This window comes from Athene noctua, chromosome 25 (genome assembly GCF_965140245.1).
Source record: "Athene noctua chromosome 25, bAthNoc1.hap1.1, whole genome shotgun sequence".
Lineage (NCBI taxonomy): Eukaryota > Metazoa > Chordata > Aves > Strigiformes > Strigidae > Athene > Athene noctua.
Genome location: NC_134061.1, coordinates 8354054 through 8378053, shown reverse-complemented (window position 1 = coordinate 8378053; position 24000 = coordinate 8354054). Strand labels below are relative to the sequence as shown.

Sequence of the window (24000 nt, the reverse complement as noted above, 5' to 3'; positions counted from 1 at the left end):
GAGGTACCTGACAAGGGCCTGCTTGGAACAGTTGCCGATCCCTGGAGTGGAATGTGGTGCCAAGGCTCCTGAATGCAGAACTGTGCGGCACAGCAAGTGCTGTGCTGTTCTCCTGAGGGGTTCTCCTGTCCCGTGGGGTGCAGGCAGTGCTGGGATGTTCTTCGGTGCCTGAGCCGTGCAGTACAAAGAGTGCTGGGATATTGTTTGGTACCTGGGCCTAGCCAGAGCTGTTAGAGGTAATCGTGTAGACACTGTCAGAAAAGATGGATCACAGCTGTTGCCATAACGTCGATGAAGAAATCATGAACCTTAGACGAACTTTGCTTCATTCTAATTCCAAAACACCCCTCCTGGTGGAAGGCTGCCCGCCTCCAAGACTGACCACGCCTCGGACGCTCCCCGCTGCGCATGTGCGATGCCCTCGCTTGAGAAGGGCGGAGACCCCTGAGGCAGAGGTGGAGCAAGGTGTGTTACTGAGCACAAAAGGATGACTTCTGGACAACGAAAATTGGAAGCTTCCCCACCAAGGACCACGATGATCAACGACACAGCATCAGCTGGACCCGGGACCGTTAGGACATCGTGAGATCAGTGGTGGCAGCTATAACCTCTCTCCCTCCTCTCTAAACTTTTCCCTTTTCTTTCACCCATCTCTAACTATCGCATGCCGCTTCACGGGCAACACAATAAAGTTTCACTGTTTGATTACTGCTATCCCCTTTGGTGTTGGTCGCCTTAATTTTGCACTTTCAAGAGTAGCAAACAAACCATCATGAGTCCACCGAGTGGACTGTGACAGTCGTCCCTTAGGGCAGCCATCCCTCCCTCCCTCCCCATCCCATCCCTCCATCCCTCAGATGCACGGTGGTGTCTTATAACCAAATTTTGGCAGCTTTTACTCGCAGTGGAAATCTGTAATGGGAGAAGCTAATGATCTCAGCATTCTTGAATAAGTGATTGATCCCCACCCTTGCCCAGCGCTCAGGGGACTCTGTGCAAGCTCCTGCAGGGACAAAAATAGCCACCGTCTTTGTCTATCCAGTGCACAGGGCTGCTGGGTTGTGTTCTGGAACATTCAAGGATAAGCAAGTAGCAGGGTCATTATCAGAAGTTAGATTGTGGTCTTCAAAGTGGGGGGAATTTTTAGTGTCGTTCCAAGAGATTCCTTGTCTCTGGGACGCAGCCTGGATCCACGCAGGCAGAAGCTGACCTGGAAGCCTGAGTGAGTCTGGCCCGGCAGAGCCTTTTGGTCCCGGCAGGTCTCCTGTTCAGTGGTGCACTGTGCTGCCCCGTGCTGCCCCTTGGACCCACACCAAATGCTAACGGAAAGAATGAGGACACGATGCCATTCCTGCTCCTCTGGAGTGGGCTGTTGGCCCTGGGTCACCCTGGGAAATTCAAAGTCTGGCTCCATCGAGACGGCCTGTCGTTATTCCTCAGTCATAGTTTCTTGGGTACAGTTTGCTTCCTGGCTTTGATAAATGAACTTTGCCAGACAGCAGACATGCAGATTCACCTCTGGAGCAGCGCTACCGGGTCTCCTTTTCCAGTGAGCTACCGTGAATCCGAGGGCAAAGAAAAGCCAACAGCCACCGGCTTGGTGTGAACATGTGGGCTGGGTAGCCCTCAGCTGGTGCAGCACAGTGGATGCCTCTGAGGCTAGTGATGGGCTGCGCACGGGATGCAGGGGCAGCAGAGGAGGGTTGGTGGGATCCTGGGTGAGGCCCCAGAGTTTACTCTGTGCCAGTGACCTTCCTCCTTCCCATTCTCATCTTGCTTTTTTTAAGACTTTCTTTTGAAGCTCTAGAGGACAAATTAAATGGAGCGGAGTTGATTGATTTTGCCAGCACCTGGAATAATTTTGATGCCTTTGGCATGATCCATCCTACCCTGCTCTCCCTGCAGGGCACATCCAGCCTAAGGAGCTATCCTAGCTACACACGCTGCTGGGACCCTGCCTGCTCAGCAAGTTATTGCTTCCTTGGCCCTAGATAGTCTTACCCTTGCTGGCAGAGGTTGCTTTGAGGGTTATTTAAAATGCTTCCCAAGACTTCAAAGAGCTGCTTGGGTTTCTGATGCTCTTTTACCTTGGAATAGCTGGTGTCCTGTTAGAGCTGAGTGCTGCCAGCCTCATGGATGGAAACAACCTAATTTCACAGAATCACAGAATTGTCTAGGTTGGAAAAGACCTTCAAGATCATCCAGTCCAACCATTGACGTAACATTAACAGTTCCCAACTCCTCCAGATCCCTCAGCGCTGGCTCAGCCCGACTCTTCAACCCCTCCAGGGATCCCGGGGACTCCCCCCCTGCCCTGGGCAGCCCATTCCAACGCCCAACAGCCCCTTCTGCACAGAAATCCTTCCTCAGAGCCAGCCTGACCCTGCCCTGGGCAGCTTGAGGCCATTCCCTCGGGGCCTGGCGCTGGCTCCTTGGCTCCAGAGACTCATCCCCTCTCTCTGCATCCTCCTGGCAGGGAGTTGCAGAGGGCCAGGAGGTCTCCCCTCAGCCTCCTCTGCTCCAGACTGAACCCCCCCAGTTCCCCCAGCCGCTCCCCAGCAGACCTGTGCTCCAGACCCTGCCCCAGCTCCGTTGCCCTTCTCTGGCCACGCTCGAGTCATTCAATGGCCTTTTTGGGGTGAGGGGCCCCAAACTGAACCCACTCAGCGAGGGGTGGCCTCACCAGTGCCGAGCCCAGGGCTCAGATCCCTTCCCTGTCCCTGCTGGCCACGCCAGGGCTGACACAAGCCAGGATGCCATTGGCCTTCTTGGCCCCCTGGGCACACTGCTGGCTCCTGTTCAGCCGGCTGTCAATCACCCCCCAGGTCCCTCTCTGACTGGCAGCTCTCCAGCCACTCCTCCCCAGGCTGTAGCGCTGCTGGGGGTTGTTGTGGCCCAAGGGCAGCCCCCGGCATTTGCCCTCAGTGAAACTCATAGAGTTGAAACCACCTGGATCAAGCATTTGCTTGGATCATGTCAGGCCTCCAAGCACACTGTTGCTTTCCATTAAAAAAAAAAAAAATGGGGGGGAAAAATCTCTTCTCTTACAATACTGCAGAGTTTTGGGTGAGTAGTGCCTAAACACAGCACTGAAGTGTGGGGTGCAGGCACCACCCCCACCGTGGTGGACACTTGGAAGCCGTACATCTGCCTCCCTGTGCATTTCCCGCTGGCCAGGGAGCACGGTGTGTGTTTCCTCTCCGCAGGCTTGCTCCCTGGGAATGTGTTTTTAGAGGGTCTGGGGGTCTAGAATCTTCACTGTCCCATCCGTGGAGGGAGGTCCATGCGAAACCAGAGAGAAGAGAGTGCTTGGTAAGCTTGGGCCATGCCTACGGGGAACATGCAGTTTGCTTTCTGCTTAGTGCTTTTACTGCCCTGCTATGAACATTCATAGCTGAATTTTCCAGAGCAGAGGGCACTGGGGCACCTCACTGTAGCTGGTCATCAGTGGGAACCGAGTGCTTCAGTTCTTTGGGGCTGTTGAGAAGCACTGAGTGACTCTTGGGAAAGAAGACGTTGGCGTCAGGGTTTTGATCAGCCGGTTTTGCAGAGTTATTCTTCCGGCTCTCAGCAGCATCCCCCAGCCGTGTGGCTGCTGTGGTGGGATTTGAGCAGTCCTGGCTTCCTCTGGCCTTGAGCCTTTATGCCAGCCCAGCCACCATTGTCAGGAAGCCAGGAGAGGTGAAGTAGCTTCCCTTGGCGTGCGCTCCAAAAGAGAGTGCAGGGGGAACAACCCCCTCCTGAGGATGAGCATCCCTTGGGCTGGGCCACAACGGGGTTAATGAAGTGAGTCTGTTAAAGGAAGGTAAAATACAGGTTGTAGAAGCTCCTGCACAGTTGCTGTTTCCATACACTAGCTTGGATTTAGGGAAATGGAGCCTTTCTGGTTTTTATCCTCATATCTTCAGTCCTTCCTTTTCCTGCACCCCACAAGAGCCCAGGGTCCGTGGTTTCCATGCTAAGTTAGTGTTTGGCTTGTCTTACAGGCTGGCAAATGCTCGCGCTGGAGGATTGAACCCAGTGAAGGAGTGATTCCCCCCGAGACAGAGGTGTCAGTAGCTGTCATAGCAAGCTTGGATGACACGGAGAAATTCAAGGACGAGGTGAACCTGTTCATAGAGAACAGCCACACCTACGTGATCCCCGTCCGGGCTGTTGGCACTGGCACCACGATTGTTACTGACAAACCCTTTGCTCCGGAGCTCAACTTGGGGCCCCACTTCAGGTAGGGTATCTCTCAGTGTCTGCTCCTGCCCTGGGCTCAGCAAGGGGCAGTTTTGCTGTAGTCCTTCAGGCTGGTTGTTCTTCAGCACTCAAGGTCCTGGCTCTGTTTTCCTGAAGCCCCAGGGCTTCCTTTAGAAACCTCCTGTGGCCGTCTGAAAGTTGTTAGATACCTTCAAAAGCCACCAAAGTGGAAACCAGTTGTTAAATTGTCACTGACTTGTCTTTAGTTATAATACATCTATTTCCTCACTTTATCAAATAAAGATTTGGAGGAAAACAGCAGGTCCTGGAAGCCTCTGGGTGGAAGATGCTACATTACAAGTATGAACACATTTCCCTTTGCAATAATGTTTTTTGTTCTTCCCTTCACTATGGAGTATCATTCCGCAACAGCGGAAAACCTTGGTGGTAGCTTGTTAGCAGGTCCTTGACTAAATTAATGGTGCTGCTTTGTGCCCAGCAGTCCTGGAGGAGCAGCAGAATTTCTTTGCCCTGTATCACCCCTCAGTTTACTCGCCTTCCTCGTCTCCCCTGCTGGGCTGCTCTTCACTAGACATAGTCGCTCTTCCCTCGTCTCTCCCACCGGCTTTCCTCGGCGTCACCGCCGCAGCGGAGCCTGAGGTGCGGGCAGGCGAGGGTGACTGCAGGACCAGCTCTGGAAGGGAGAGGAGAAGTCCACTGAGTTTGGGCAGGATAAATGGAAGGTGTTAATTAAAGACCTTAGCTCAAGGGAGGGGATTCACTGGTCCTAACACCTGTGTCTGAAACCAGGCATGTTCCCGTAAATGGGAGAAAAATAAACCTTTTCAAATTGCTGCCTGCCTTGTGTTGGACACCGCTTGGGATGAGAAGAATAGTCTTCCTGAGGTGCCTGTTCCTTTCCCTGGCTGCAAAGAGGGTCCACAGTGGTCCAATACCTAAATTTTGCAGTAGAAATAGCAGGTTGATCCTACTCTTTAGGACAGGTTTTGGGGGTTTAAATATGCATGCACAAGCCACCCATGTGAGCAGGGACATTGCAGGAGGCTGGTGCTTGTCCAGCGTGTCCTGTGCTCTGTGCAGCCACAGACTGGCTACCCAACGGAGTGGGCGATGTCAGTGTGATTTGTGTCATCGTCTTCTGCCCCCTTCACGTCTTGCTCTGCAGACTCTGGATTGTTGCCTTTGCTGTCGGCTGCAGAGCTGCCCCAGGTGAGCTGAGACGGGGCCCAGGTAACATCTCAGATGAGTTGGGCTTTCCCAAAGCCACAAATTCTGCATCCACCCAGAGCTTCTCCAGGCTCTCATCTGTGCTGTCCGCCACATAAACCATTTCACACTAAGCTTGTACACATCATGTTTTAACAGTCTGGTTTGTTCTATACTCTCAGGTTTGTGCATTTAGCTGCTTGTGGCAGACATGCATTTTGTAAGCCGTGTATTCTGTCCTTTTCAGAAAACCAGTAACTGTTCCAGGAATAATTCATGTCCTGGTCATGCTCAGATTTATAGAGGTTAAGATAATTACTCCAGACGAGCCTGCAGTTAGTGTTTCTTTACATGAAGAAATCAATTTCCATTGAATATTCATTTTGGTTTATATCTAGCTCTAGTTATTCACCTCTCGTTGTTGCTCCATCCCCTCAGCAGCCAGACCTGGTCTTGCTGCCTTTGATTTGGGGAAACTTCTGTTCTGTTCTCACAGTGCATTTATCTTCCTAAACCACAGCACCAGCTGCACGGTTCAGGCAAAGGACGATGTGTTGGGGGTGATGAGGTTGGATGCTCCCTAAGGGGCTGGGGGTGCCAGGGCAGGGGCCCCACCAGCGAGGCAGGGGGTGCCCAGGTCACCGGAGGGTCTCTAGGCTGGTGATGCTCTGTCTGCAGCAGCTGAGATGATGATCTTCATGCAGCTCTTCCTTGCTGTACGCAAACAGAGCAGCTGCTGGATGCTGATAAACTTAGGGGCAACCAAGGTCTGGCTTTTGCTGAAGCTTTGAGCGAGGTCAGCCTTTTTGGAGGTGCTTTTATTGCTGAGTGTGCAGTCGGGTAATGCCATCAGGGTGCTGAAGCTGGGTGACAGCTGGGAGATAGCAGCTCCCGTGACATTTCCGTCTCTTTTTCTCTTCCAGCCTGGATCCCTGCTGTTACCACTTCAAGATAACAAACAAAGGACGGCGCACCCATCGGCTCTACTGGTCAACAGCAGGTTTTGGCCCATTTCGCCAGCGTGATCGTGTCCCTGCTGTCAGCACCACGGAGGGCCAAGGCTCCTCCCAGAGCCCCAGACCTGCCTGCCCTGTGTTTAAGGTTCAACCATCGCGGGTGGAGCTGATGCCGGGCAAGACTACGGAGATGGTGCTGGAATGCTTCTCCAGCACTCCGCAGGTGAGGTTCCCCCCGAGGGCTGAGCCGTCCCCATCAGGAGCAAGTGCTTTCAGAAACTGTTCTAACAGCACAAGCTACCATGGCAGCACCAGCTGCTTTCCTTGCTGGCCACTGTCAGTTCCTAAGGCTTTTTCATGTTTCCATGGCCACTGTAAACCCAACCTGCTGATACCAAAACACGGACTGAAGGAAATATTGCTACTTCAGGGGCAAATGGCCGGTTACAAGGTGTCATGTGCTGAGGCAGAAAGGAAGGGCAGAGAAAATGTAACGCTTAGATTAGGAGCACAGGCAGAAAGTAAATTTAAAAGTGCAAAGTAATGTATTTGGGGGAAGCAGTGGGTAAAACAAAACACCTGTGAAGGGAGTAGCATCATTTTTCCTCTATAGACAAATATGGGCAGAGGGCTTGTCCAGCACTGAGTCCTGGAGCAGAAAAATGAACACAGTGTGTCAGCTGTAGTGATCGGGTGATGTTCATCCATGTGGGAAACTGTTCGCAGGGATCATTATAACTGACAGATTGACTTCTGTCAATATTTCCATAACGGCTCGCCCCAGTCTCTCAGCCAGTCCCGGGGTCCCAAGGGCAGGCAGGTCACGCAGCACCCTTGGATGGCAGCTCAGAGGGGAGATTTCAGCAGGGTCACGGGGTGTTCTCTGCCCTGGACCCTTCTTTCTAGGGGAAATCCTACTCTGCAGAGAAGCTGCCAGCTAACCCTGGTGTGCATCCCCTCTCTCCAAGATCGCTGGGCACAGATGTTTAGGCGAATGTGGAATAAATCTGCATCAAGATCCTGCTGATAGTTGTGTTTTAAAGGGTTGCCTTGGTGGTAGCTTGAGGAATACTTGATTACTCACCTGACTGCGATGGGACTGTCCCTGTGCAGTTCGGAGCCCAAAGATTTTGCTGAAACGGGGAAGAGGTACCATAAAGCAAATAAAGTGATCAGGGTGCTGGAGAGACTGTCTTGCCTGGAAAGCCAAAGGGGATCTGTGAGCTGAGCTGTGGCTGCCTGCCTCCTGCAGTCAAAGCCAAGACCCTGGGAGTGGGATTTCCACCTTCCTCGGGTCTTGAGAACTTAATACTCTTGAGATTGGTCAGCAGCCCAACTCCCTGCATCGCACATGCAGCACAGATGGTTTTGAGTCTGTAGGCGCTGAGGAGGCGTTGGGTTGTGGTGTTGTATCAGAGGGAAGAGTGAGAAATGAAGGGAAGAATTTGGGGAACTGAAACCATGAGAAATCAGGAAAAATTCTTAAGCACAAGAACATCCAGCTTAAGCAGAGGGTTTTCATGTGAACTGCAAGACCTCTCTTTCCTGGGGAGGTTTCTTTTAAAACCAGCTCTAGGAGGGCACAGTACCTGTTAGGAATGAGTGGGCCCCCCTTTACCTGAAGGCAGTCTGCCTGTTTGGGTTTTTCCCATGGATCCTGTCCACTTAAGCTTCCAAGGGAGGGTTTGCTAGCATTGGCCCTTCTATCACCTGTTTCCCTTAATATAGGTGTATTTTTTTTTTTTTTTTTAAATCAGTTCCTACAGCTTTCTGTATTATGCTTGGCAGTGGTACGAATCAAAACACTAATAATTTGGGGCAGGGACTATTATAATTGTAGACAGCACATGACTCACAAGGGCTTTTTGTGGATAGTGGGTGTAGCATTATGGACGTTTGAGAGCAGAATAAATGGGATGCAGCATAAAAAGAAAAGGGGGCTGTTGAGGCGCCCAGTGGCTGTAACCTGATGGCGGTAATAGGGTCTGTGGTTGGGTGGGCAGCAAACGCAGTGCGTTTTGGGGACGCCCTGCTGGGCCCCGCCGGGTGACGGGTGACTCCTCCGTGCAGGTGGTGAGGGAGCGGCTGCTGTGCCACGCCGTCGTGGGGAGCAAGGCAGGGAAGGCTCTGCTAATGGAAGTGGATGTCACCTGCGAGTTCATCGCTCCCGTCCTGCAAATGTCCTCCAGAGAAATCACTTTCCGGGTGGAGAAGGTAAGTCTCTGGATTTCATCCTGGCACTGAAGAGCATGGCTGGTGACTGAAAGCCTGGTGGGGGGTGTGCTTGTGTTCAAAGGAGGAAGTTAAAAGGCTTCTCCAAGTCCCTGGGGCTTTGACTATTGAGTTGAGCTGGACCAAGATTTTGCCATTAACACCGAGATCAATATTTTGCTCCTCTGGGATCGGGAGCAGTCCCACCAGCTGTATTCTGCCCTCTTGATGTGGAGACATTGTTGAGGTGCTGAGCCGAGGGCACAGGGCAAGATGTGTGGGACCCACGAGAACAGCGTGGGCTTTGCACAGCCACCTCGTGTGCTGGGGCTGAGGTGGGCGAGCAGAGTGCTGCAGCTGAGCGATACTAAACCCCCTCCTCACCCTTCCTGAGGGGCTTCGTAAAGTAAGTGAGGGTTAGAGATGGGACTGGTTTTTAACTTCACCCAAGTAACACTGAGATAACAGCTGCTCTGCCGAGGGGGATCATGGCTACTTCTAGAGAGACACCAGCTCCTGTACTGGGTGTGAAGGGAGGTTTTTGGGGATCCTCCAAGGCACGGTGATGTCTGAACACCGATCCTGTAGGGAAGCTGAGAAGAACTGAGATTCCTGTCAGCTCTTCAGGCTGATGAGAAAAACCTGTCATCTCTTGTCTCTTTGCTTTCTCTGCTGTTGGTGTGGTAGCTCTTTGCAATTCCCCAGGCTTCACTTTCTTCAGAGGACCTGCAGACATCCTTCAGCTGCAGTGATGATAACACCAGCTCAAAGCAGGTGCCCTTTAGCCTCTCGATCCTGATTCCTGCGTCACCTTTCCCTCTCCCACGAGGTGTCTGAAAAAGAGAATGTATTTCATTATTTAGTTTCTGTGTTTTCAGGTCTCTCTTCTGGTTCTCAGGTTTCCAGAGAAGCACAAAATCCTGTGAGCAGGCAGTTCAGGTTTAATTAGAAGCTTTTCAGCTATCCCTGATGTCTGCCTGTGGTCTGCTTGATGCCATGCGCTCTGATTTGTCGAGTGTTATGACACTGCAGCTGTTTGATATCAATACATCCACAAACAGTTTCCCAAACACTGTCCAGTGTATATAAACCATGCAGGAAGCCCAGAGCAATGCATAAACAGGAAGAAATAGCTTTGGCAAAGCTGAGCTTTGAGGCTACAGACAGCTTGTCACTGGAGCAGGGGCAGCAGGACACCCGTTGCAGCCCGACTGTTGAGGTTTCTCCTGGCTGTATGTGCCTGTAGATGCTCAAAGCCAACCTTAGGCTGCTGCAGGCTCTCTGCTATGGGCCAAATCCTGCACGCTTTTCTCCTCTGACCAGCATCACTGCTCTTATGAGGCTACTAGAGCTGATAAGGCTGTAGAAATGACTATGTGAGTGAAAATCATCTTGTGCCGTTCTTCTCGAGAGAGGATACAAAACAGAGACAAGTGCTCTGGGTTCAGTTTCTGCTGTTGGTCTTGTTCATTGCAGCTGCCTCCTCTCGGGGTCCTGTTCCCTCCTCTGTGTGCCAGTGTTTCCCTGTCCCCAGGGGATGCTGTGGTTTCTAAACATGAAAGGATCTGATATACTTAGAGAAAAAACACCTAGAAGGGTAGAAGTAATAAAAGTAGTAAATAGAGGTGTATGCACTTTTGGGGTTGAAAAACTTGAAAGGGAAGGAGTTCCGTGGCCTCTTTATGTTGCTTTTTTCCCTTGTGTCCTGTTCCTGTAGCAACCCAGTGATGTCCTAACTCTGCAGCACCAGTCTCTGTCTTTAAGAAACGCCTCGGCCCTGCCACTCAGCGTCGTCCTGGCCTTAGAGCAGCCCTTCTTAATCTGTGACGCGGAGCGGCAGCCCCTCTCTGCAGACGCTCAGGTGAGCAGCTGTGGGCCCTCCCGCTGTGGGGTTTGAAGACGGGGGGTGTGGTGGTACGTTTCTGTTGGGAGATCCTCTAGTAGAGAAGTCTATTCTTTAGCTCAGCAGTAGACTGGCCTGAACTAAATCAGATTTGGAACGAGCTGCTGAAGGAAACGGAATATCTGAACTGGGGAAATACATCCTGGCTCTAAGGTGTGAGGAGAGGGGAGCAGGCAGCTAGGCCTGGGCAAGCCGTGTATAACGGTGTCTCTTGGAAGGCGTCGAGCTCTCCAGCAGCCATTCTCAGACACCCTCCAGAGCAGCTGGCTTTCCTCAGGGGCAGCCCTGCCTCCAGGAAGGCTGAGGAGGCTCCTCCAGCCGCTGCCTGGCCCCTGCCCTGTTGTTGGAGGAAGGGGTTGGACGTGGGCTCTGCTAAACGTTGTAGGCACGGCCACCACTTCTGTGCTGTGCCAGTGACTAGCCCCTGCAAGGGCGAGGCTGCAGTGCCATGCTGCTTGTGCTGGAGGGCAAAGCAGTTCCTCTAGAGCTGGGGCAAAAGGCCCCGGTGCCCCAGAGTACTGATTTACTTGTGTATTTAGCACATCGCTCCTGTGGGTCCCGAATTCAGCAGAAGAATATTTATTTTCCTTGTGTATTGATGCAGAGCACAGTGAGATGAGCCTGAGTCTCAGACAGAGCGTGGTGAGGCTTGCAGTCAGGCACACACTGTGAAGAAAATGCAGGATGAACTGAGAAGCCTACGCTGGGGTCACACGTTGAACATTTACACGTTCCGTGCTGCCAGACCTTGGGACTTCATCAGGCTGGTGATTAATACTCTTCATTTCCTTGCAGCACATAAAGCTGGAGATAGGGGAGGAACTTCATCTCTCCATCAGATTTTACCCTGCTTATGAAGAGGATCTGTGTACCCGGGTTGTGGAGAAGGTTCTGAAGATTCAGTTTCTGGAGCATCCTCATGAGGAGCAGGTCACCGTTCGGGGAGAAGTCTACTTCCCAAATCTCCATATCCAGCCCACGGCCCTGGACTTTGGCTGCATCTTGAACGACACCGAAGGTGTGCGTTACATCGAGATGACCAACTGCAGCCCGCTTCTTGTCCAGTACCACTGGTCCTTCCTGATGGACAGCCGCGTGAGCCAGATGAGGTATGTGCCCCTTTGCTCTCTCCTTGAAGCTCTTCTCCTTCCTCGTGTCCTGTTTGTGCTTTGCAAAGACCAAGGCTGTTTGCCTGTGATCTGACAATTTTTTTTCAACTTTCCCTGGGGGAGTAACACCTCCCAGCCGTGGTCGGGCTTAGGTGCTCAGGGAATAAGTGATCTCTACCAGTTTGACACTGGGAAGGAGACAACGTTCTCCAGCCAAGCTGGGGTTGTGAGATGCTGCCAACGCTTTTTGCATCATCCGTAACCTAGAGTCCTGCTTTATTTCTGGAGCTATAATACAAAACTATACTTAGGCACTGGGACAAGCAGGTATATGATATGACCTCTTTTTCTTCCCTGCCAACCTCGTGTGTTGTCATTTTACACTAAGAACCTACACAGGCACTGCCACCAGAACCATGTGCTGCTGCCCCAGTCTCTTGCTGCTGCTTTGCTGTAGCCCCCATACTGGTTCCCCTGGGAAGGAAGGCTGCTCTTGGAAAGCTGCTTTCTCAGACCTTTGTGGCCTGAGGCAAACACCACACTGGTGCAGTGAGTTTTTGTTGTTAAACTGCACATCACGTTCCCCAAACAGCCGTTTAGTGTCTTACAGGGAAAGGGCAGGTTCTGCTGCAGCTGTGGGTGCAGCTGTAGGTGTTGGTGGGAGCACTTGTCTGAATGTCCTGGGAAGCAGGGCCAGCCAGCGCTGGGCTGTAGTTTCCAAGCCCAAGAGCAGTCTTGCAGTCATGCTGGAGCACATTTATAAACACATTTCTAGCAGTTCCTCCCGCTGTGGCCTCTCTGCGTAGTGCAAAAGTCTAGTCCGGGCAGTTTTAATTACAAAAGCAAATGGTTTTTCCATAATGCCCTAAGAAACCCAGCAAAGTTAACCGTTGTGTGTTGAAGGTAAGGATCTGCTGTAGTTGGGAACTGTCAGTGCTAGGTTATGTCAATGATCACCCATCCACCGTGCCCCTGGTCTGGGGAGTCTCAGATGGGTGGCAGTGCACCATACCCCTCCTCACCCTCCAGTGCTATCAGCTCCTCAGGGCAGAACGTTTTGGGCTTTGGTAGACCCATGGGTGCTGCTTTTCCTGCTTAAATCCCGTGGGTAAGTTGTTAGAAAAGGGCTGAGTTGTGATGGAAATGTGCTGCTGAATGCGGCCTTCAGCTCTGTGTGGTTTGACAGCAGCAGAGAAGCTTTTGCTCGGTGTAAGGGAGAAATGACCTCTTATTTCCCAGAGATGGAGTGTCTCGAAGCCAGGGCTGGTGCCAGGCAGGATTCACCTCTGGGGTGGCAGTGCCACTGCTGTGAACAGCTGATGGAGAGGCTCTGTGCTCATGGACAGAGACACTGGGGAGCTGGAGCAAATTTGCTGCCTCTTTCACCCAGAGAGAATGAAAAGTGAATAAAATTATTGCCAGGGAGGGGTTTGGAGCCAGGCATAAGCAAGCACATGTTGTTACCAAGTCTGTCTTAGAGACATAAACCTTCATACTGGGTGTGGTACAGCGATGATTTATCGGGACAAAGGTTTGGGGATGATCATTTTCTATTTGCAGCCTGTCTGTAAGCTTCTTTCTTCTCTGCTGTCGCCATGCACCCTCCATCTCCATGCCTCTTCCAGCATGGTGCTGCTCTTTCCCCAGCTCACGTGCTGGCGAGCCAGCCAGCCTGCCCCAGGCCTGGGCATGGCACCTTCTGGTTGTGCTCTTGGGAGCCTGCCTGCAGGTTTGGGACAGCTTCTGCCACCCAGGGCTTCTGACCGCCCATTACACTGTCACACACCTGGAGGACTTTCACCTGGGCCATTGCAGTGGAGGCTGGAGCCCAGAAGAGATGCATGAGATCGCTTTAACTGTGACTCTTGGGTTTCCTGAGGCTCAGCCTCCTCCTTTGCACAAGAGTGACAGACCCTGAGAACTGCCTTTGCCTCGGGGACTGGGGAGCAGCCCCAGGCTGTTGGAGGAGCAGACTCAGGGTAGGGAAGGCAAAGGAAAAAGCACTCGTTGGGTGAAAAGTGGTGCACGTCCTACCCGAGGTGTTGCCTAGCAGCTGACTGTCTCAGGACAAAGTGCAGGAGGTGTCCCTGTGTCACCCACGCCCCGAGCAGGTGCGGTGGGATGGGGATTACCTTCTGGTTTTGTAGCTGGTCAGCGAACGCTGTCTGGAAGGTGACGACTTCTTGCTCTGTCAGCCATGTTCAGCAAACCTGGGGAGCAGCTGACTTCTGTCTGTGTTTTCTGGACGTCTTCATTACCCGGAGCACGCAGCGGGGACCCGAGATACGTTTGCCCTGCAAACAGCATCCGTGTCCCTATCCATGATGTTACGCCTGTGTGGCCAAGGTGGCCCCTCCTCTAATTCCCTCTGGGCAGGAGGCTGCTGCTCAAGGCCGGCCTCTGCAGAGCTTCACTGTTTATGAAACAATATGTTGATTTTTATTTTTTTTTTATTCTTCTGTTGTTCGTGGGAACGGCTTGCTGTCATAGGCTGGCTGAGGCAGAGCGAGAGCATCGATTCAGGGACTGCTGCTGTTGCTTCCCCGGCATCCCTCTGGCAGACACGGAGCAGGGAAGGCACCCAATGGGATCTGGGGGGCAGGATGGGCTGTTTACTCCTCTTTATTTGCTGACTTGCTGTCACTGCATGTAGCAATGAGGAGTAAGGTGACATAATTTTCCAGATCTTGTTTCTCGTAATTTCTCCAGCTGTTTCTCACCATTCACTTCTGCTTCCAGCAAGCTGCATCAAACAGCTTTCCTTAAGGGAAAATCCCTCTGAACCCACTGGCATCGCTCTGCCCAAGAGTGCCGTCTCTAGTACCTCTGTGCTCTTTCCTGGTGCATCCCTGTCTTCAGAGAAGAAGCTTAAAACAAATTTGAATCCAGGTGCCAAATTTTCACAACTTTTTTGGGGGGCACAGGGGATTTTTGTGCTGATTCCTTCTAGTCCAAGGTGCTGCCTAGTGCAGAGGTGATGGAGACCCCAGCTTCCCTGCTGGTCCCGTCATCAGCCCTGAGCTGGCTGCTGCCGAGACAGGGATTGACAGCAAAAACTCTTCCAGAGAACAGAGTTTTTGTCCTGCGTGAGGCTGGACACTCACAAGACAGTGAAAGTGGTGCTCATCCTTCTGTACAGCCCCCCTTTCCCCTTGAGAGGCTGATATTGGGATGGTGGATGGGCAGGAAGGGTTTTGGGTGGGTTTCAGATTTCTTGCTGCTGACTGACTGGTTTAAGGCAGACGAGGAGAATACCGGGCAGGGAGACCGTTTCCCAAAACATCATCCTGTATTTCTTTTTCAGAAAGAGTGGGATCTGCCTGGCATGTGCCAGTGCTCTGTTATCCTCTTGTATCACTGAGGAGGCAGGATACTGTCCCGGCATGGAGCAGAAGCAATGCTTGCTGTTCTTCTAAAAGCCAGAGCCAGTGTTTTAGTCCCATGGTGGTTTCTTTGCCAATGTTTTCTTTGGCCACAGCCACCAGCTCCATATACTCTAGGTGAGGAGCCACTCCATGCTGTGATAGACTCTGTTAAATAACCCTGTTATAAAAAAATCATCTCTTATCCACCTGGTCCATCTCTTCATCCCTGACTTTAACTTGCCAGACATCTGCTGGAAATACAACACAGCAGAGCAGGACCAGTCCTGGAGATTCCTGGAATATGTGGGAAACAACTTCCTGACACAGCTGGTGAGAAAACCAACCAGAGAAGGTGCCCTGCTGGATCTCCTCTTTGTGAACAGAGAAGGACTGGAAGTGGTGGTTGGAGGCTGACTAGGGCACAGGGATCATGAAATAATAGAGTTCTCTATTCTCAGAGAGGCCAGGAGAGAGCTAAGCAGGACTGATATCCTGGACTTCCAAACGGCTGACTTTGACTTGTTTGGGCACCTACTTGACAGGATCCCCTGGGAGACTCCCCTGAAGGGTACAGGGGTCCAGCAATGCTGGGCACTCTCTAAGAAGGAATTGTTAATGGCTCAGGAGCAGGCGGTCCCCAGGTGCTCTAAGAGAAGCCGACACCAGAGAAGACCACCCTGGGTGAACAGGGAGCTTTGGCTGCAACTCAGGGAGAAAAGGAGAGTTTACAGCCTTTGGAAGAAGGGGCTAGCCACACACCGTGATTACAGAGAGGCTGTGAGGCTATGCAGGGTGGAAATCAGAAGGGCTAAAGCCCAACTGGAAATTAATCTGGCTTCAGCAATCAAAGACAAAAAGAAATGTTTCTTTAAGTATGTCAGTAGCAAAAGAAAGACCAGGGAGAGTCTCCATCCCCTGCTAGACGCAGGAGGAAACATGGTAACAAGTGATGAGGAGAAGGCTGAGGTGCTTAATGACTTCTTTGCCTCAGTCTTTAATAGCCAGGTTAGTTGTACTGATGAAATCCAGCCTCCACAGCCAGAAGAGAGAGACTGGGAGAACGACCCCCCCGCAATCCAGGAGACAGTCAGTGACCTGCTGCATCACACAGACACACACAAGTCTATGGGACCAGATGGGATACACCCGAGGGTGCTGAAGGAGCTGGCTGGGTGCTCGCCAAGCTGCTTTCCATCATTTCCCAGCAGTCCTGGCTGACTGGGGAGGTCCCAACAGACTGAAAATTGACCAGTGTGACACCCATTTATAAGAAGGGCCAGAAGGACGATCTGGGAAATTACAGGCCTGTCAGCTTGACTTCGGTTCCCCGGGAAGCTGATGGAGCAGCTCATCCTAAACACCATCATGCAACACATGAGGGACAGCCAGATGGTCAGGCCCAGTCAGCATGGGTTTATGAAAGGCTGGTTTTAAGCCGTGCTGGGACCAGAGACCATGTTGCCATGGTCCCTCCCCCACCCTCGGACACAAGTAGGGCACAAACCCCGGGTTAAAATAAGAAGAAATTTACTACAACAGTGTAATAAACAATCTGATCAACAACAATAGTGATAATAACAACAAATATCAATAGCAGTAAACAAGACAAGAGATATACAGAGAAATACCGCAAGGATACAGCTAGCCCGCTGCACGAGCTTTCTGCGACCAAAGCCACAAAGAAAAGCTTCCCACGCTGCGCCGGACCTGACATCAGCATGGTGTGAATAACCCGCCTGGAGATCCCTTCCCCCTCCCTGCTGGGGAAACTTAACCCTATCCTAGCTGAACCAGGACACAGGTCCTGCTTGACAAACCTGATCTCCTTCTAAGAGAGGGCAAACTGCTTATTTCATGAGGGAAAGGCTGTGGATGTTGTTTACCTTGACTTTAGTGAGGCCTTTGACACCATGTGCCGCAGCATTCCCCTGGCGAAACTGGCTGCTCGAGGCTTGGATGGGCACACGCTTTGCTGGGAAAAAACTGTCTGGATGGCCGGGCCCAGAGAGTTGTGGTGAACGGAGTTAAATCCAGCTGGCGGCCGGTCACGAGTGGTGTCCCCCAGGGCTGGGTTTTGGAACCACTCCTGTTTAACATCTTTATTGATGATCTGGACGAGGGGATCGAGTGCCCCCTCAGTCCGTTTGCAGCTGACACCCAGTTGGGTGGGAGTGTTGATCTGCTCGAGGGCAGGGAGGCTGCAGAGAGACCTGGACAGGCTGGAGCCATGGGCTGAGCACAACTGGGGGAGTTTCACTGAGGGCAAATGCCGGGGGCTGCCCTTGGGCCACAACAACCCCCAGCAGGGCTACAGGCTTGGGGAGGAGTGGCTGGAGAGCTGCCAGTCAGAGAGGGACCTGGGGGGTGATTGACAGCTGGCTGAACAGGAGCCAGCAGTGTGCCCAGGGGGCCAAGAAGGCCAGTGGCATCCTGGCTTGTGTCAGCACTGGCGTGGCCAGCAGGGACAGGGAAGGGATCTGAGCCCTGTGCTGGGCACTGGTGAGGCCGCCCCTCGCTGAGTGGGTTCAGTTTTGGGCCCCTCACCCCAAAAAGGCCATTGAATGACTCGAGCGTGGCCAGAGAAGGGCAACGGAGCTGGGGCAGGGTCTGGAGCACAGGTCTGCTGGGGAGCGGCTGGGGGAACTGGGGGGGCTGGGGGAGTCCCCATCCCTGGGGGGGTTGAAGAGTCGGGCTGAGCCAGCGCTGAGGGATCTGGGGGAGTTGGGAACTGTTAATGTTGGGTTGATGGTTAGACTGGATGATCTTCAAGGTCTTCTCCAACCTAGACAATTCTGTGATTCTGTGTGATTCTGTGAAACAGCCATTGTGTGAAGACCTGCTGTTACTACTACCCTTGTAGCTGCACAGGAGCATTGATTCTTAGAATATATCAAGTTGAAAGGGACCCATAGGGATCATCAAGTCCAACTCCCTGATCCTCGCAACCACATAAAACTAAATCACATGACTAAGAGCATTGTTTGGGTGATCACAGAATCACAGAATCACTCAGGTTGGAAAAGCCCCTCAGGATCATCGGGTCCAACCCTCAGCCCGACTCTACAAAGTTCTCCCCTACCCCACATCCCCCCACAGCTCATCCAAACGGCCCTTAAACCCCCCCAGGGATGGGGACTCCACTCCCTCCCTGGGCAGCTTATTCCGCTGGAACTCTGAACTCTGATCCTTGATCCTTGAATTCTGACAGATTGCCACGCTGCTCGCAGAAGCAGGTGGGTTGTCTTTGCCAACTCAGAGAATAAGTAGCAGTTGGGTTAAGGCAGTACGGACCCTGTGTTCACACAGCCCAGGTGAGGACTTTGGGATGTCGGGGATGTATCTCCATCAGTCTGTGTCTCCTGACTTGGACAGGGAGGCAGCCAGGGGCAAAGAGAGGGCAAACCTTCAGCTCTCTACAGCACAGCAGCCTGGGGAGGACTTCAGGTCCCAGGGAGATTTAATGGGGCTCTGCAAAGAGTGGGGCAGCGCAAAGAGATGCCCACCCCAGAGTTAATGGTGTAGGCTGGTGCCAGAAGGATTGGTTTATTTCCCACCATCCGCTTCTTGTAGCAGGAGGCAGGAGTCCCGGGGGGTTGGGCACCCCAAGGGTCCTTCTGGGCCAGCTGTGACATGTCATGCATTTTTGAGAGTGCCTGACTCAATTAATGCCGCCTTTTCAGCTGCTCTGCCCTCAGGAGAGTCATCTTTCTGTCTGTGTGAAACCCTTCCAACTGTGAGCTTGCTTTGCTTGCTTCCTCTTCAGTGGGACCTGTCACCTCTCTCTCACCTGCTTGCCTCCATCACCCCACAGCCGTCCCCAGCTGTCCCAGTGTCACCTGGACCAGGCCAATGCTGTCTGCTTGTCCCTTGCCCCGGCCCCAGGAGCTCAGAGGGGCCATTGGACTGTGAGCACATTTCCTGGGAGTATTTCTGCCTTGCTCTTGGTAAAGCAGGGAGTGATTATGTTGTGCTATGGGAGTGACCTCTAATAATAACTCAGCAGTGATGTTAACTCACCTTTTACACAGGGTGAAAGCCACTCACAGCCTTAAATCTGTGATTGCTGGTGCCACAAACCCTGCTCCTTCTGGACAGGGGATGGGTGGCAGTGCTGGCGTGCTCAGCGGGGTGGAGCTGTGTCTGTCTGGGTGACATGGGGATATGAACCTAGGAAGTACATGAAACTGGAGCTTGATTTGGTTTGTTTCTCCTTCTTCGTTAGTTGTTATTGCTGCTTTACCTTCTCCTGTCTTTCCCTGCGGTGACCCGCTGCAGAGCCCCGTTGGGAGGGTGTGCTGTGGCATCGCTGCCCACCCCAGGCATGCTGGGCAGGCTGCACCAGTGGGGGCCAGTGGAGACACCTCCTGGGGTTCAGCAGATGCTGTCAAGATGAGCAGGGACATTTCCTTCTAGGTGAGGACTTCAGGACATGCACCGTCATTTCATCTCCCTCCTTTTCCTCGCTCTGCTCCTGGCACTGTGGAGGGACAGTGATGTGAGCTGGTGGGCAGACGGGCCATGGTTGGCTTTTCCTGTGGTGCAGCTGCAAGCCCCTGTGCTCTGGAGGTTGCTTGGCCAGGGGTTGTGAGGTCTTTAGGGGCTGCCGCGGGGTGCAAAGAGGCACCCAGAGTGCATGGATGCCTGGGCAGAGCCCAGGTACCTGCTGGTCCTCAACCCAGCTCAGGCTTGAGCTGCGTTTTGACTTCCTTCAGGGTGAAACTGGCCTGCCAAGCCCACCCAGCCTGGTCCCTACCACCTCAGACTGTCCTGTTCACCCCTTTCACAGACTTGAGATCCAGCTTTGGCCTCCTGCAGCCTTTCCCTAAGGAGAGGAGATTGAGAATCTCTCTCTTCCCAGGGCTGGGAGCCTCCTGCTTGCCTTTCTAATCACCCAGGAGCAGCCTGCTGCTCTCAGCTGGTTATGCTCAACCACTTCTTCTGCTCTCCCCTGCTCCTAGTATTCTTAACCCTTGCAGCCACACCCTCTGTGTTTCTGAGCTCTAGCGCTTGTCCCCATGAAGGCATCCTGAAATGGTGAGTGTCCAGGCCCCTGCCACAAAGATGGCTGGAGCACATCTCTCCTCCTTTGCTATCAGTCACGGGAGTCAATGCAGTCGTCTGTTGGCAGAGCTGATTTTTGAAGCAGCTGGTACAAGTGTAATGGGTGCCGATTACTTTAAATAGCATCTGCAAAATGCGGCTGTCAGGGCTTGTTTAATCTTGAACAAAGACTGTAATTGTATTTATTGTTAGAGCTGCTGGTTTGTTCAGAGGGACCTCTGGCCAGCGTCTGATTGAGAAGCATTTTTCTATCTGATAGAGAATCAGGAGCTCGCCTGATGCTTATAAATCGCCTGGCTGATATGCAAAGCATGAGGAAGGAGAGGACTTACTGGATCACGTTTTGCCATCTGTAAAAGCAGTGCGAGTCAGAATAACTCCAGTAAAGTCAGTGGAGACTTTGTCCAGGGCTGTGACCTGTCAAGAGAGGGAAGTACTGCTGCCTCAGGGTGATCTCCACAAAGAGCTGCTGTGCCTGCAGTGCCAGTGGTGGCTGGCCCTCGTCCAGCTTCGGTTGAAGCAAAGTGCTTGAGGAGCTTTAGTGCCTCTCCCCTGCAAAACCGGACCAGCCACATCCCCTGGAAATACAGAGAGGCATGAGCCCTGTCAGATGGGCTTGAGGGGCCTCAGACCATCCTCTGACTCTTCTCAATGTAAGTGATGGGATGGGCAAGGTCTGTGGGCTTCAGCAGGAGCCGAGGAATCTTATGCACCCAAAAATAAAATCCTGTGGCTCCTCTTAAAGGTTCTGGTGAGCTTTGGTTGCTGCCCCGGGAACGTGAAGACACTTCACTTCTGCTGCATCTATTCCCACACAATTTCTGCTTTCAAGAAATCAAAATTCTCCCTCATCTCTCAAAACTGACATGTTTTTTGACTTGGATAAGTCAGTTCTGTTGAAACTGCCTATTAACTTTGAGTTAATTAATACTTGGTCACAGTGGGACTGCTCGCTGCATTTAGATGAATGCCAAATCCAGCTTAATCCCTTCCACCATGTGCAGGACAGGAGCTGGAGGTGTCGGGTCTCACCGCAGCAATGTTGCTTATCTTCTCTGTCTCTCCACGGCCTGGTCTCAGTTTCAGTGGGTGGTTCAGTAAATACACAAACCTTAGCTCAGCAGGGGAATTTATCCCAGCAAAGAAATAGGCTTCAGGGCCATTTGGATGAAATGCTGTTCAGAAATCACTCTTGATGAGGGCAAACCCTCGCCACTGCCTACCTCAGCTGCTGGCCAGCTGGCCCAGCTCAAGCCCAGTGTTCCCACACGGTGCACTGGGAAGGCTTTTGGTTTGCTCATGTATTATATTATTTTGTTTTCAGCTGCAAACACCCTTGAGCTGTCTGTGGCTGGCTCCAAAGTGCCTTTTTAATATGCACCTGCTGGCCTGAAGGAGAAATAAAAGTGCACTGTAGGGGCCTGTAGGCTGTTCGGGTGCCTCATGGGCATGCCATCTCTGGAGCTTTTCTCCGTGACGACCTGAGAAGAGCTCGTGCTTTGTTGGGAGGCTCATTTTAGCCCAGTGCCGTGGCTAGTGGGGGCACCAGTGGGTGGTCCTTGGGGGCCTGGGCAAGGATGCTCCACACGTGGGTGCCGTGCACTAGGGAAGCAGTCTCAGCACTGTTAAAACTCTTGCATTTCATGCAAAGGGGCGGTGGCTTCTGGCTCCCGTCCCTGGTGCTGGCCAGGCTGTGGGGAGCTGAGGCACTCCTCTTGCAGCGCTGCAGGGTTGGGGGGACATCCTCGTGTTGCAGGCTCTTGCACAGACTCAGCTGGCCAGCTCACATCATCCTGTGTGAATCTTCAGGTCTAGTTTGCAGAAGTGGTGTGATTTCTAGCTCCTCTATTTTGGGAGGTGGGTGTGGGAAGCTGTGAGAAGCTGTGGCCCTAGCAGTCTTAAAAACCAAGAGCCAGGCTGAGATATTTTAACATCTCAGAGGTTGGGGACAGTGGGTGGCACAAGGTTGTCTTGGCCTTAGCAGGGAGTACTCCTCTCCACCTGGTGTCCCCATACTCCCATTAAATCCCCACTGTTAATTCCTGGATGCATTTTGTCTCACCTGAGGGGTCGCCAGGTTGAGTGAGATGGACCTGGAGGGCTTAACCCCTTGCTTTCAGCCCCTCAAGCTCCAGGCTGACCTGCTTGTGTCAGGAGGCTCCGTCTCTCGGCTCCACGGTGCTGGTGGAGGCACATCCACAGCCCTTCGGCCCCTCTGGTTTGGGATGGGTCCTCTCTGCAGGTGGAGGAGCCGCTCTCTGCTCCTGGCCTTCCTCCCTGCATTCGCAGCCTTGGCCAGGAGGTGCTGGAGGGGAAGAGCTGCCTAAAGCTTGGGCTGATGCTGAGCATCTTATCTTCCCCTTTCTTCTCCTTTTTGAAAACAACCCCCTTCAGCACCAGGAAGATTTCCTGTCCCAGGGGTCAGCTTTCTGTTGACACCTTGGGTTCCTCTCTCCCTTCCTTTTCATGTTATGCTTCTTGTTGTTCATTCTGACATCCCTCACTAGAAAAAGTCCCTCGCCGTGCTTTGTGCTTTTCTACAGGAGGACTCACTAAGCACATCATCTCCCAGCACCAGGTCCCAGAGGGCTTCTCCTTTAGAGGCAGTTAGCGCGAGGTGCGGCTGGAGCCGTTGTGTCGCAGCCAGGGCATGCCGGTGGCACATCAGGGAGCTGAGCCTTATCACCGGCGTGTGCTACGTATTGATTACAAATGACCAAAGCTCCCAATCGCTGCTGCTTTGGCGCTCCTCAGGGATCAACGTGCTGTTCAGCCGTGAGTCTCTGCCCGGAGTTGCTCAGCGGGTCTTTCCACGCTGCCCCGCGTGTGTGGGGTGTTCCGTGCCGGGCTCCGTGGGTGCCCCACACGGCGCTGGGCTCTGTCGGGGTTAGGGCGCAGCAGGCTCCGGGCTCTATCCCTGCTCCTGCCTTACAGCGCTTGGAGAAAGCCTCGGGCACTGCTGCTTGCTTGTGCTGACCTGCAGCTGCGGGTGGTGTCAGGGGAAATATTCCGGGTTAGCACCTGGTGGAGCTGCAGAAGTTCTCGCCTTGGCCCTCTGGGTGGGGGAGGCCCAGTCTGCACTGTGGGTGCTTTCAGGAGGGCACTGGCGGCTCTGCACTGGCCTGTTGCTGTCTGGATCTGCCCCTTTGTGTCTCAGGCTCACCTTTTTGCACAGTTTCTGTGTCTCTTCCTTTCCTGCTGTGATTTTTACCTCCCTACAAGACTTTCACCCGTGTCCTCTTCCATTTCTCCTCGCAACCAGTTGCCAGCTGCCTGTGCCGCCGCTCTATCAGCGTCATCCCTAGGCAGCCCCATATGCTGACCTGCTCCATCCTGGTTTGGGAGCTGCTGGCTCAGACCCGTTACTGAGTTCACACCAGCAGTGCCCAGCCGGGGGCCGCATCCTGCCGAGGAGCTGCTCGTGCAGGCTTCCCTCCCTCCCACTGCAGGTCCACAATCAAAGTCATGTTATTTTCCAGGTTCAGCCCTCCGGTACCGAAATTTTTCACCAAACCCCAACCACCAAAGGAGGAGGGAGCCTGGTCGGAGCGCTCGGTGTCTGCAGGGAGCAGCTGCAGGGATGGAGGTGTGGAGGAGCCAGCCGAAGTCCTGGGAGCTGCAGGGGATCCTGCCCAAGAGCCAGCAGATGCAGATGACTCCCTGGAAGCAAAGGTAGATTTTTTTGTACACCTACCGCTTGCGTTGCCTCCCCCAGCTTGCTACCAAAAAGCCGTGCTTGTGCCAGTCCCCCTTTTTGCTGCCCTGCTGTCATGTGCCCTGAGGGTGGGCTGGGCAGCAGGGCCAGCGGCTGGCCAGGGGGCTTCTGGGGAGGGAGAAATCGGGTAGTTTTGCTTGGAGAAGCCCACTGGGATCCTACAGACCTATGCCGAGTTTGGGGTTTTTTGGCTTGTTTTTACACCGTAAAATGGGGCTTTTATCTGCATCATGATGTGAAGGCTTCCAGTTTCCTTCCTGTATCAAGC

At 52.9% G+C, this 24000-nt stretch overlaps 1 protein-coding gene across 9 annotated transcripts in view; it reads left to right on the top strand.

Annotated features, from left to right (window-relative positions):
- LOC141970476 (hydrocephalus-inducing protein homolog) overlaps nt 1–24000 on the top strand; it is a 150349-nt gene that overhangs the window by 74807 nt on the left and 51542 nt on the right. For all 9 annotated transcript variants that reach the window (XR_012635192.1, XR_012635193.1, XR_012635194.1 and 6 more), the window contains exons 23-28: nt 3987–4225; nt 6336–6591; nt 8439–8582; nt 10297–10440; nt 11278–11591; nt 23497–23689. Coding sequence is in view for 6 of the 9 variants with exons in the window: in XM_074927120.1 (XP_074783221.1) it covers nt 3987–4225; nt 6336–6591; nt 8439–8582; nt 10297–10440; nt 11278–11591; nt 23497–23689 (1290 nt within the window). In the remaining 3 variants the exon portion in view is untranslated. The remainder of the gene's footprint in view (nt 1–3986; nt 4226–6335; nt 6592–8438; nt 8583–10296; nt 10441–11277; nt 11592–23496; nt 23690–24000) is intronic.